This window comes from Stenella coeruleoalba (assembly GCF_951394435.1).
Source record: "Stenella coeruleoalba genome assembly, chromosome: 3".
NCBI lineage: Eukaryota > Metazoa > Chordata > Mammalia > Artiodactyla > Delphinidae > Stenella > Stenella coeruleoalba.
In genome coordinates this window covers 33,718,597-33,732,917 of record NC_137148.1, presented here as the reverse complement: position 1 = coordinate 33,732,917, position 14,321 = coordinate 33,718,597, and the positions used below count along the sequence as shown (strand labels likewise).

Sequence of the window (14,321 nt, the reverse complement as noted above, 5' to 3'; positions counted from 1 at the left end):
AAAACAGCACTATTATTGCTCATTTCAAAAGTTTAAAAACAAAAATGTTATTTTTGTGAGAAACTTCATTTTTACACCAAAGATTCTGTAGTTTTGAACTTAATCTTTTATTATTATGCTTTTTTGCCTGCCAGAAGACAAAAATTCATATGCATAGTCCTCTATTTCTTTCTTCACCCTTACAGTAACCTTGAGAGAGATTGAACACCTTCTAAATACTCAATATTGATTGTTTAATACATGCACAAATGAAGGATACCTATTGTTATATGGAAATGTTTAAACATTTTTAAGAGATTAATTATTCCTTTTCAAAGATCATTTCTCATCTTTTTGTTAATAGGATTTTTTTGTGTGTCTTTGAAGACAATTTTTGATTTTTTTTTTATCCAGAAAAGACGTGGGCCTATTTTAGTACTTAAAACTAATGTTAATTTTATAAAAGTTACAGATTCAAAAAGCAGGGCTCTTTATTCAACTTACATATCCTATTATTTTTATTTCTAAATCTAGTGAAGTTTAACATCTTTCTTTAGACTTTTAGATGTTGCAAGAATAAAATTAAGATCATATCCATGAAGTCTTTGGAGACCCTTGTAACAGAGATATTAGATAAATGTTTCATTCTACTGAGAAGCTAAAGCAATCTGCTAAAACCCCACAAAATTTATTTTTTTTTAATTAATTAATTAATTTATTTTTTGGCTGTGTTGGGTCTTCGTTTCTGTGCGAGGGCTTTCTCTAATTGTGGCAAGCGAGGGTCACTCTTCATCGCGGTGCGCGGGCCTCTCGCTATCGCGGCCTCTCTTGTTGTGGAGCACAGGCTCCAGACGCGCAGGCTCGGTAATTGTGGCTCACGGGCCCAGTTGCTCTGCAGAATATGGGATCTTCCCAGACCAGGGCTCGAACCCGTGTCCCCTGCATTGGCAGGCAGATTCCCAACCACTGCGCCACCAGGGAAGCCCAAAATTTATTTTTTAATTGTAGAAATTTGAAAGCTATTTGGTTTCTGTTATAATTATAATACTTAGATTAAACATACAAAAATCAAATTAAAGTTAAACTTATTTGCTAAAAATAAATAAATAAAGTGGTCTTTAATTAATATTTGGTGTCACTCACAAACTTGGTTAATTAAACCTCACTTAAATATTTTAAATTTAATATTCATTCTACTTACTGCTTCTAACTAGCAGAACTTAACCAAATGTTTAGAATAATGTATCTAATAAATTAAAGTTGAGAACTATGTGAATCTTAAGTTCTCTTAAACATTTCAATGCTTTTTACAAACTGTGTAAACCTATCTTAATCTTTTCAACTTAAAAAAAATCAGAACTCTAAAATTAAAAATTCGATTATACATTTTAAGTTAGAGTCATGAGGCTAATATATCAGATCCTCTAATTAGCCAAATTATCTTAACCACTACAAACATTTAAACTATGAAACATACACAGATCATTCCCAAAGTTAAGGCAAAATAATTAATTTCATTGGTTGTTAGTTCATTATTTCTATATGTAAGGGTCAATTGAGTTTTATCATCCGAGCAATTTGGGGCTATTATCACAAGCAAGTTGATTTAAACATTCCAAACAAACAAGGTTACCTGCTTAGCGGCTGATATCAAACCAAAAATTATTGACCAAAACACCTCTAGAGCAGTCAACATCTAGGGCAGTTTTTCTTGCAACACTGACGCAACTTGCGCCCTATTTTATGGTCACTTTGCAACTAAAGGCATCATCCCCACTCTTTTCCAAGTGAAATTGTCTTACAGCCCCCATTCCCTGGATTCAGGTTATATATTACCTAATACTCAAGGTTGTATTCAATTCGTTTATTTACTGCTTGATTCTATTCTTTACTCTTTTCGTATTTTTCCTTTTGTTTAGGGACACAATTCTTATAGATAGTTTTATGATATCCAATTAGGCTGTGCATATCTTGCTATCTGTGTCATGCTAATGATAGTACTCTTTTGCCATCACTGCCACTCTTCTTCAGGTTACTATATATATGACAGGAAAGGCCTGGGCAAAGGATACATTTCATAGGTCTCCAGAGTAAGGACTTTAATGCTTCCCTACCCTCTTGGGCCCTGCTCGTGGGTCATATGCCTTAGCCTGAGAAGGACCAGTCAGAAGTGACTTGGGTTGAGTGGGTCTGGGCTGGGAAGGCCTAGAGTGGGAGGATTGGGGCTGGCATGGCTTGGGCTGAGTGGGTCTGGATGGAGAAGGTTTAGCTTGGGAGGTCTAGGGCTGAGAAGGCTTAGATTGGGAGGACTGGGACTTGGAGGGCTGGTGCTGAGTGGATTTGTCTGAATGAGTTTGGGTTGAGAGAACACAGGTTGAGAGGGTTGTGCTGGGACTGCTTGGCCTGGCACGACTTGGGCTGATTGGATTTGAACTGAGAGCTGAGCATAAATTTGCTGTTGGACATAGGACTGAATCCCATTTGGAAAGATGGATTTGAAGGCCCACCTCGTGTCTTCAGCTTAGCTCCTTGCTGGGAGGCAGTCCTTATGGGTTTTTGTATGGCTCCTGCTGCTTGAAATGCTTGATGGTGAGGATTTTCAATATGGGATTTTGTTCTCATGAATTTTCTAATTGCCTCATTTGGCCGTGTTCCCTAGGCACAGACTTGCCTAGGCTGTGACTTCCCATCCGCTCTTGCTGGCTGTGAACCCAGGGAACGGAGGTGACCTCCCTGGGAGTCCACTTCCCCAGATCTTTCACGGGCTCCCATTTTCTGTGGTCTCTCAGACCAGGCCTGTACATGCTGAGAAATGGGTCTTGGTGGTCTCCCAAAAGTTTTATCCATGTGACGTCCCTGAGCAGTTCTTGAAAATTTCATAAATCTTTCACCTGAATAAAATCTCTGAGGTTGGAATTATTGAATCCCAAAACTTTACCCGGACTATGGGCCCTTGTATTCTGAAAGGGTGAAGGATGGAAACTCTGAGACCTCTGCTCTAACCAAAACTGGGAGACCATAACCCAGGGGGTTGTCAAAGAAACACGGTTAAAATTACCTCCATTTCTGGTTGGTAAAGGACAGCAGTTTTTCAGAAGAGGCATGAATACTGGGGTGAGATGGAAATTCTGATGATTTGGGCTGATCTCACATCTAGCCTCAGCCTCTCTTGCTGACATCTAAGCGGGGCTTTCAGATGAGTATTTTGGCTGACTGTGTCTTTGTGGTCCCTCATCTTCAGCTGTTCCAGCCAAGTTTTCAGTAGGGGAAACTTGAATCCCCTGCATGTTCTCAAAGTCGTGGTCTATCTGTATCCCCAACTCCCTGGCCAGGGGTGCAACGTCCTCCACAGACATACATCTGAGTGAAGAGGACATCACTTCTTTCAGGGCAGCTTGAATACCCTCCATGTTCCTCCCTGTCTCTCCAGCTTCCTCCTCCTCCCAAAACAGCAGCTGTGATGGCTTCAACTTCAGGATCCTCTGGGAAATCTGAGCCTCCTCATTCCCCCTGGCCTGTGGACTGAGGACGAAGTAGCATCTTTCAGTGGCAGCTTCTCCTAAAAACATTAGCAAGTCCCATTCCTTCTCACCTAGGCAGTCAATGAAAAAAAACACAGCAGAGGAAACTTCCATCAAGAAACCAAACTGTGTCCAAAAACTTTCTAGATCCCCACGAAGGTTGGCCACAGCAACAGCTTTCTGGAAAAAACTGGGGTTTTCCTTTAGACCATCACTATCAGGAAAACTCCATGTTACCTCAACCAGGCCATCAGAGATCTGCTGGGGAAGCACCAGAACAGGCATCAGAGAAAGAGTTTGTGTGATTTCAGGTGGGCAGGGCTGAGCAGTGTGTTGAGGATTCTGGACTTGGAGAAGCTACAGTATCCTAGACGCACAAAAGAGATGACAGGCATCTTCATGAGAGTCAGAAATTTTCTGTATCCTCTGTAGGCCTTTCTGAAGACTGCGTTGACTGCTCCTTCACAATGTCCTTAATGGCCCCCAGCATTAAAATGCTTTTGTGCTTTTCTGCATCTGGCAGTAGCAAGGAAGGGCAAACTGGCACTGATACGTGTTTGACATGACTTCACGTTGCAAAGAGCTATCTGAATACAGCACAGAGGCACAAAAGACATGAAGGGAATTAATGGTTTCTGTTTGTCTAATTTCCAAATTCTCTACTCCAGTCAAAAATTCCCCTTTGCTGGGGCTTCCCTGGTGGCGCAGTGGTTGAGAGTCCGCCTGCCGATGCAGGGCACACGTGTTCGTGCCCCGGTCCGGGAAGATCCCACATGCCGTGGAGTGGCTGGGCCCGTGAGCTATGGCCGCTGAGCCTGCGCGTCCGGAGCCTGTGCTCCGCAACGGGAGAGGCCACAACAGTGAGAGGCCCGCGTACCGCAAAAAAAAAAAAAAAAAAGTCCCCTTTGGTATCTTCACCCAGAACCTGTGCCTGAGGACTGAATCTCTGACTGTCATATCTAGTGCTTGAACTTTCATCAGGAAGTTCCAGGCTAAGTCACCTGGAGTCTCAGTCACCCACCTACATCCTCAGTCTAAGAAGAATTGTTTAACGAAATCTGGCAGAAGCTTTCTGTTTGTATCCGGGTTTAAACAGGACAGGACATCTTTAAACAGTTTTTTCTTTCTGTAGGAAATAAGATAGTCAGGGAATGTCGTGTTCAGCATCTCAGCTTCCTTCAATGACTTTTTAAATGAAATAAGTTATTGACATTTTCATTGGAAAAAAAAAGATGAAACAATACAAGTAAAGTTCTCTTTCATTGCTCTGTCAATTCTATTTCCTTCTAAGAGATGTGTCAATATAGTATGGTATGTTTCCTTCCCATCCTTTTTCTATGCAAGTACATAAGTATGTTTGCATATGTAGAAATACACAGTTTTGTTTAATGGATGCTATTTTATTTTATAAATGATATTATACTGAATGATTCTTCTTCGGTATAAAACATTTTACTCAGTGGTATTCCTTGCAAATTCTTCCAAGTAAGTATATACAGACACCTACTTAATTCATTTTAGCTAATCCGTTGTACTTCATGGTTTGGAAGAACCATTATTTATTTAACAATTGTCTACTGGTGATCATTTAGGTTTTCCAATTTTTTTGGCTAATGTTTGTATGCAGCAATGAAAAACCCTGTTAAAGCTTCATTACACACGTGTATGAGGAATTCTCTAGGTTGATACCAACTTATTTCTTAAATGTTAACTCTTGCTAAAGTTTGGAGAAATGGAACATTTTGTTATCACTGAACTTTTCTCAGAATTTACATGTTGTACCTAATTTCTCCTGATGTCATTTTCTAATTTATCTTCTAGCCACTTCTTGGGAATACGGAGACAGTGCTTAGTAGAGAAAGAAAATCAGAGAGCATTTTCTGCTCCTGATTGATAGCAAATTAGCATAAGATTCTTGGATCCCCTATAAAAATAGCCTAGAAGAAACAGTAGAAGTGAGAGAAAGTATGGATTTCAAGAATTAACAAAAGTAAGGATTCCCTGGTGGCGCAGTGGTTAAGAATCCGCCTGCCAATGCAAGGAACACAGGTTCGAGCCCTGGTCCAGGAAGATCCCACATGCCGCGGAGCAACTAAGCCCGTGCGCCACAGCTACTGAGCCTGCGTGCCTAGAGCCCGTGCTCCGCAAACAAGAGAAGCCACCACAATGAGAAGCCTGCGCACTGCAACGGAGAGAAGCCCCCGCTGGCTGCAACTAGACAAAGCCCACGCACAGCAACAAAGACCCAATACAGCCAAAAAAATAAATAAAATTTAAAAAAAAAGAATTAACAAAAGTAACTCTAAGAAATCCTTGGATGGTCTGAAAGTTGCTTGAACTGATATATATGATGGATAAAAAGGTGAGGGAGGAGTTAAGGCCAGCATGAAGGATTCCCAGAGGAGGCACTGAGAAGATGGGTTGCAGAAAGCATTTAATTTCTGCTCTTGCCTATCTCCTGCTTTTCCTTTGGACAACCATCCTCTGCTTCCTCAGCACAGAAATCAGTACTCACACAGCCCAAGCCAGATGCCTAACATTGACAAGGTAATAGCAGGCTACTGTGGAGCAGTACAGGGATATACCTAATAAGCATAGAGATGGATGAAAAATTAAGAAGCAATAATGTCTAGAACCCAATACCATTTATGTAAATTAAAAATTCATGAAAATAGCCCATGTGAGGCAAAAAAAAATGATCAGAGATTTTAGCTGCCACCCACTGAAAGGAAACTGAGTTTTGAATTTGAGTCCAGTCAGGTTAATTGAGAACTAAACCAACGAAAAAAACCCAAGATACTTTGGAGAATTTCACAATCCAGAGTCTCTATAACTGATCATACACAATGCATAGGACAAAATCCAAAGTTACGAGACATAGGAAGAAACAGGAAATGTAACGCACACTTGATCAATGGAGACCACTCCAGGATGACCCAGATGTTGGATTTAGCATATAAGAATTTTAAAGCAGCTCTCTTAACTATTTTCAAGAATGTACAATAAAATAAACCCATAATGAATGATTAAATAGCAATTCTCAGGGGGAAAAAAAGCATTTAAAAATTGAAATTCTAGAATTAAAAGTGACAATACATGAATTTTTTCAAAAATCAGTAGATGGACTGAAAAGGAGATTGGAAATGACAGAAGAAAAATTCAGTGTACTTAAAGATATAACAGTAGAAATGACCCAATCTAAAGAATAAAGAGAAAATTAAAAAAAAAAAAAATGCATGGAGCCTCAGGGACCTCAGGAAAGATATCAGAAACTCTAACATACATGTACTTGGAGTCTCAAAAAGAGAGGAGGGAGCAAAGTGGGACAGAAAAATATTTGGATAAATAACAGCTGAGAATTTTCCAAATTTGGAAAAAAAATTCCAAATTTATAGATTCACAAACCCTACAGAAGATGAAAACAAAGAAAAGCACACCTAAGCATTGTAAGGCCAACTGGCCCAAGGCAGGGGAACACAATCTGATTCACAGGTTGCATCAGAACGAAATTCTCCGGACCACCCAGTTCCAGAAACTGCCCTGGAGACATTCCGGACCACCCAGTTCCAGGAACTGACCTGGGGATTTTGAAACCAGCCCAGCCTTCCCGCCTTTCGAGGGGCGGGACTAACGGTCCCCCAGGATACCCGAAAAGACCACCAAATAAGGAATACCCTGCGCCCTCCCAGATTCACCACACCCCTTTCCCTTCTTCCCCTATAAAATCTTGCCCACTCGCCCGGGCGCGACTTCTCTGGCCCCCTTTCTCTCGGACCAGTGAACCTCGCCCGGGAGCGCTCCCTAATAAAGCTCACCTGAAGCTTTCCTCTGTTTCGTGGTGCCGTTTGTTAAGATCCGACCTTACAAGCATGTCAGAGTTAACCGCAGAAAAAAATTTTAAGAAAAAAATTTTGAAATCAACCAGAAGAAAAGTAACACAACACTTAAGGGGGAACAATGATACAATGACAAGACTTAGCATCAGAAACAATGCAAGCCAAATGACATGAATAACATCCATAAAACACTGAAGGCAAAAAATCTCCAATCTGAAATTCATTACAGCAAAAATATTCTGGATTGAAGGCAAAATAAAGACGTTTCCATAAACAAAAAATAAATAAAATTCTTCAGGATAACAGGAAATAACATCAAATTAAAACCTGGATCTTCAGGAAGAAGAAAGGGCAGAGGAAATGGTAAATATATGGGTTCCTACCATCTACTGACCCCAACTAGTATAAGCTAGAAGGGAAGGGAGTTGATTGATATGGTCTATATACAAGTTGACCTTATACATTGCAGAGCACACAGGCAACGCCTTAAGTCTTCCTGAGACTTTGACTTGAGACACAATGATGGGCCTGGGGGGCATAAAATTTAACATGACAAAAAGCGTGAAGATCCTTGTCCTTTGACTCAGATGCATTTGGATTCCCCACCACCACCACCCCCACCACCACCCCCCACCCCATCCCCCCCACATCCCCCCCACCCCCCCACCCCACCCCCACCCCCGGTTCCCAGCTGCATAGACAAATATTACGGAGGAAAGAGAGAGAGGATAGCCACATGCCTCCAGTCAACTACAGTGGATTGGTAACCATTAGAACTATATTGCAGGTCATAACTACATTATTATTGAGATTTTTCTTGACCTATTTTCTTAAAGGTGTTAAATTGATTGCAAAAATAGCCCCAATTAATGGCTTTCTGGCATCCATACTTTTTGCAATACTACTTCACAAGAGGTGGAGTCTATTTTTCCCCAACCCTTGAATTCGAATTAGCTTTGTGACTTGCTTTTGCCAACAGGGTGTGGCAGAATTGTATGTATGCGTTATGGGTTGAATTGTATCCCCCCCCAAAGAGATATGTTGATGTTCCCAGTACTTCAGAATGTGGTCTTACTTGTGAATAAGGTCTTTACAGAGGTCATCAAGCTAAAATGAGATCATTAGGGTGGGCCCTAATGCAATCTGATCAGTGTCCTTTTAAAAAGAGGAAATTTGAAAACAGAGACATGCACCAAGAAGATGGTCTACAAGCCAAAGAACACCTCAGGCTACCAGAAGCTGCGAGAGAGGGCTGGAACAGCTGCTTCCCTAGTGTCTTCAGAGAGAGTATGACCCTACCAACACCTCGGTTTCAGTCTTCTGGCCTCCATATCTGTGAAACAATGTATTTCCCATTGTTCTAAGCCACCATTTTGTGGCAGCCCTAGGAAACCTATCATACAGATGGCGTGATAGTTCTGAGCCTAAGCCTAAAAATGCCTTCACTACTCTCTCTCTGTCTCTCTCTGGCTACTCTCCCTCACCATAAGAATATGCCTCGCGGAGTCTGAGAACAAGTCCAGACTAGCTTGCTAGATGAGAGATGAGCCTATGCCAGCTGACCACAGATATAGGAGTAAACCCAGCGAAGACCAGAAGAACTGCTCTGCCAACTACAGACACATGAACAATTAGACACTCTTACGGTTTTAAGTGACCCTAATTTTGAGATGCTACGTTGAGATACTATTATTGTGATAAATAAATGATACAGAAAAATCATGTAAAACGAAACAATATCATGCAAGAAACACATAATATTAGAATGTTACCTATGGGGGCTTCCCTGGTGGCGCAGTGGTTGAGAGTCCGCCTGCCGATGCAGGGGACGCGGTTCGTGCCCTGGTCCGGGAGGATCCCATGTGCCGCGGAGCGGCTGGGCCCGTGAGCCATAGCCGCTGAGCCTGCGCGTCCGGAGCCTGTGCTCCGCAACGGGAGAGGTCACAGCAGTGAGAGGCCTGCGTACCGCAAAAAAGAAAAAAGAATTACCTGTGGAGGAAGGTGAATGGGAAATAGAGAAAAAAATGAAATAGATGAACAAAAGGGGCTTTTTGCAGAATAATGAGGGTAGTATGCAATGACTAATTAATTCAACCCTATGCAACAACTGTAATATATTTAAAAAATTAAGAATGAGGTCTAAAAGCAACTACATATTGGGAAGGTACGGGGGTGGGACAAGAGCTGTGTTATGGGTTGAATTATGTACCCCTCAAATTCGTATGTTGAAATCCTAAGCCCCAGTACCTCAGAATGTAATGGTATTTGGAAATGGGGTCACATGGTAGATGTAATTAGTTAAGATGAGGTCATTATGGTGAGTCCTAACCTAATATGACTGGTATTCTTATAAAAAGGGGAAATTTGAACATAGAGACATGAACCCAGGAAGACAACCATGTGAAGATGAACGCAGATTGTGGGGGTAGGGTGAGGGGGGCGAGGGTGGAGGGGATGCTTCTACAAGCCAAAGAAGCCCAAAGATTTCCAGAAAACTACCAGAAGCTAGGAACAGATTCTTCTTTACAGCTTTCCAAAGGAACCAACCCTAGAGACACCTTGATTTCAGACTTCCAGCCTCCAAACTGTAGGACAATACGTTTCAATTGTTATTGTTTAAGCTACCAAGTTTGTGGTGCTATTTTGTTACAGCAGCCCTAGTAACCATGTCAAGGTGTGCTGAGGAGGAAATTACTCTTTTCTGACCCATAACTGGATTATGAATTCCCAGGATTTGGACTGAATGTGAGTTGGTAGTTACCTTCCCCTTCTGTACTCAGAACTTGGTGATGTTTATTTTCCCAGAAAATATCTCTCCAAATTAAGCATTTCTCATATTTTGAATTTTCATTGAGAAATATTCAAGACTTCCTCATCAAAATGGCAATATTTGGACTGGATCAAGACAAGCTTTATTTTGGGATTTTATCCATTTATCACAAATTCCTCTCCTGTGCCCACTTCAATAGTCAGGTTCATAACCCCCATATTCCATTGGTCACAAAGGAGCTAAAATGATTAAAAAGGCTTAATCTGAGGAACAGAAGGTAACAGCTAAAATTAGTGGTCATATGTATGATGGAGGTGACTGCAGAAACCTTTAAGTTGATAGTCAATATTTACTTTAGATTATACTGTCCGCTGTTCCTAGGTCCTGGGTTTTCCTCCCCGTCAACACTCACCTCTGAGGAAATTCCAAGTTAGAGAGGTCCAAGAAATTTTTGTGCAGCTGCTTTTCTGCTGCCATCTGGTGCCTTTCCTCAGCCCCTCTCCCCATTATGTCATGGCAACCTGAAAATAAGTTGTTGCCTAAGTAACTATACACACATCATTCCCATACCTTCCATACTTTTCTCCTCTTCCTCCTCCAATGACATGCCAGTTTCTGAATCCTCATAATTCTGTTCTTCATCAGAGAACTCCATGGTTTCAGAATACAAAGAGTCCTCTTTGCTGTCATAGATAATGCACTCTGGGTCATCATAAGCATCCTCTTCCGGGGGTGTCTGCATCTTCAGAGTACCCAACAGATTCTAGATATTCCTTTTTTCCTAAGCGTAAAGAATCATCTGGCTCCTCATATCTCTGTTCATCCTGTAAATACTCAATAGTTGCTGGAAATTCACATTCAACATTCTCAACCAATCGCAGAGATGTGAATTTTGGTGTGTCGTATTCCTTCTCATTTTCCCTTGAGGACCAAGCAGTTTCCCGATAACCAGGCTTCTTGTCCGTGAAAGACTCAGAAGTTTCCAAATCCAAGTGTTCTTTCTCTTTGAAGGACATGGTGATCTCAGGATTCTCAGGCTCTTTCTCTCCAAGAATAAAAAATACCTTCCCTGCTTACCCCCACAGGTTGCGGTGGCTCTATATACTCATGTTTTAAAAGTTCTGGAAAGAATAGGAAAGGTTGGGGGATTTTTATTTTCTTTTTTTGAAATTAACAGATGTTATATAATAACTTGACTTTCCATGACCTCAAAGCATCATCTCCTTTATTTCACTGTATAACAGGAATACCTACCACCTCCTACATAAACGGCAACGACTCAACTGTCAGAACTTCCTCCCACTGAAAAATATCAGATCACACTCCTGCCTTGCTCAAAAGTTCGAGTTTTTCACAGCAAACTCAAAGGGTAAATAAGTGAAATAGAAAACTTGAATCCTGTGTTTACTTGTGGATTTACTGTGACCCCAAACCAGCTCAGACTACATAAGGCCATTGCTAATGAAATCTGATCCTAATAATTTCTAATCAAGAAGCAAATAGCTCTGATTTGGAATAAGTCCTGGAAATAACAAGACCTATTTCTCTAAGCATACGGGTCCTGTACTACATTAGAGACCATTAACATTAATCTTTTTATCTGAGCCTCTGCCTCTCTAACATCTCTTAAAATAATCTTCACTATTTTTTAGAAAAGGAGCTACACCTGTCTCTGGTAGTAATTTACAAAACTGCTAAACAATTCATTCTGGAAGAAGTGCGCCCTCATTTGCCACTAATTATCTTTGAACGTTGAAAAATTAGAATTTGATTTGCTCCAGAAAACTTAAGTTCTGCTGGCATTCTTCTCACAGAGAAAACGAAGTTGTGGACTTTCCTGGTGGTGCAGTGGTTAAGAATCCGCCTGCTAATACAGGGGACACAGGTTTGATCCCTGGTCCGGGAAGATCCCACATGCCGCAGAGCAACTAAGTCCGTGCGCCACAACTACTGAGCCTGCGCTCTAGAGCCTGCGAGCCACAACTACTGAAGCCCGCATGTATAGAGCCTGTGCTCCTCAACAAGAGAAGCCACTGCAGTGAGAAGCCCATGCACCGCAATGAAGAATAACCCCCGCTCGACGCAACTAGAGAAAACCCATGCGCAGCAACGAAGACCCAACACAGCCAAAAATAAATTAAAAAAAAAAAAATGAAGTTGCTAATCTACTACATATGTGTGTTAAAAATTATTTTTCCTATATTTTCAAAATGGCTATACTAAGTGAAAGATGCAGCTTTTGGTCTTGAGGTTGTTAATACCCATGAATTCACTTACTTCATAAGGAAATCCTGATGTGTCACTAACAGTAGTCTCTTTCCAACTATGAGTATTTCAGAATGTCACTGCCAGAATAATAAGTTTATACTACCACTAAAACAAGTGCAGGTTTTGGGGACATTCCCTGGTGGTGCAGCATGTAAGACTCCATGCTCCCAATGCAGGGGGCCCAGATTTGATCCCTGGTCAGGGAACTAGATCCCACATTCATGCTGCACCTAAGAGTTAGCATGCCACAACTAAGGAGCCCACCTGCCACAACTAAGACCCAGTACAACCAAATAAAATAAATAAATATTTAAAAAAAAAACACAAAAACAATTGCAGCTTTTGGATTGAGTTTGAACAAAAAATTATAAATCCCCTAAAACAATAAGATACATCATTCCCTGCATTTTAAATCTTGGACACTTTTCCCTTTTATCATATTTCAGTGAAAATTATCTCCAGGAGAATGACAAATGAAAATAAAAGGTAAAATTTTTCTTTTTTTCAGGAAATCTGCCTCCTCCCTCTCAGCCCAAAAAAGTGTAGAAATTTAACTTACCGTGATTTAAGTCCCAAATGGTAGCTGACTCTGAAAAAGTACTAAGTAGGGCTTCCCTGGTGGCGCAGTGGTTGAGAATCTGCCTGCCAATGCAGGGGACACGGGTTCGAGCCCTGGTCTGGGAAGAGCCCGTGAGCCACAACTACTGAGCCTGCGCATCTGGAGCCTGTGCTCCGCAACAAGAGAGGCCGCGATAGTGAGAGGCCCGCACACCGCAATGAAGAGTGGCCTCCACTTGCCGCAACTAGAGAAAGCCCTCGCATAGAAACGAAGACCCAACACAGCCAAAAATAAATAAATATTAAAAAAAAAAAAAGTACTAAGTAAACAGTTGACAAAAAGCTGACCGCTCGCTTCTCCCTTTTTCTGTACCAAAATTAATAGCTTCCAACTTTTCTTCATGGGATCTGTAATATTCTCCAGAATCTCATACTCTTCCTCAGAAATTATAGTCTCTGAGAGGTTAATGTATCTAAGATACAATCAGGATCTTGTTGGAGGAGTTCAAGTAACTTTTTTCATTCTTTTTCTATGATTTCTGAGGGAACACTCCCAGTAGCCAAAGTTCCTGTTCTCTGCAGAGTAGGAAATGAACTATGAAATAGTTCCAATGCATAAATACAAGTTTGGGGGGAGTTTTTTTGTTTTTGTTTTGTTTTGTTTTAAGGCAAAGAGTAATTCTATTTGGCAAAGATTAATTATGTCAATGATGCCTAGTGTTGGAGAGGGTGGATAGAAACAAGCCAAAGCAGAGGGGGAACCCAGCCCTCAGCCCCCACGGACCCTGGCTCCCTGTAGGTTATTTATCGTTTTTTGATGACTTGACTCAGTTTCATATGACTTAGCCCCTGAGAACTCCTCTGAGAAGCCTCTCTTGAACTTCAGATTGGACTAGGTATTCTCTACTCTGGGCTCTATCTGCGATAATAAGAATGTGAATTGATTAACCGTTTTGGAGAGAAATCTGTCAATATGCAGCAATAAATAAATAAATGTGACAGATAAAAATCAAAATTCATACCATTCAGTGCAGCAATCCCACTGCACTGAATAGGAAATTATCTTATGGAAATAATCAGACAAATGCCCAAAGATGTATGTGCAAGAATCTGCATTACAACATTTTTATAAGAGTAGAAAATTGAAAATAACTCAAATATCCACAAATGGGGGTTTATGGAACAAATGTTGATACATCAATGGTGTTACCTAATCAGGTCTGGCTGTTCACCACTCAAAAAATCAATACTTGAGGGACTTCCCTGGCTGCACAGTGGTTAAGAATCTGCCTGCCAATGCAGGAGACACAGGTTCGATCCCTGGTCTGGGAAGATACCACATGCCCGTGCGCCACAACTACTGAGCCTGCGCTCTAGAGCCCATGAGCC

General features: G+C 41.2%; 1 protein-coding gene across 1 annotated transcript; it reads right to left on the bottom strand.

Annotated features, from left to right (window-relative positions):
- Window positions 1-2,599: 2,599 nt before the first annotated feature.
- Window positions 2,600-13,052, bottom strand: CARD6 (caspase recruitment domain family member 6). The gene is given in 9 exon segments (XM_079918545.1): window positions 2,600-3,787; window positions 3,790-3,915; window positions 3,918-4,028; window positions 4,031-4,196; window positions 4,419-4,529; window positions 4,533-4,626; window positions 10,664-10,837; window positions 10,839-11,227; window positions 12,934-13,052. Coding segments are annotated over 8 exon segments (1,695 nt in total). The 5' UTR covers window positions 11,123-11,227; window positions 12,934-13,052; the 3' UTR covers window positions 2,600-3,158.
- Window positions 13,053-14,321: the final 1,269 nt, after the last annotated feature.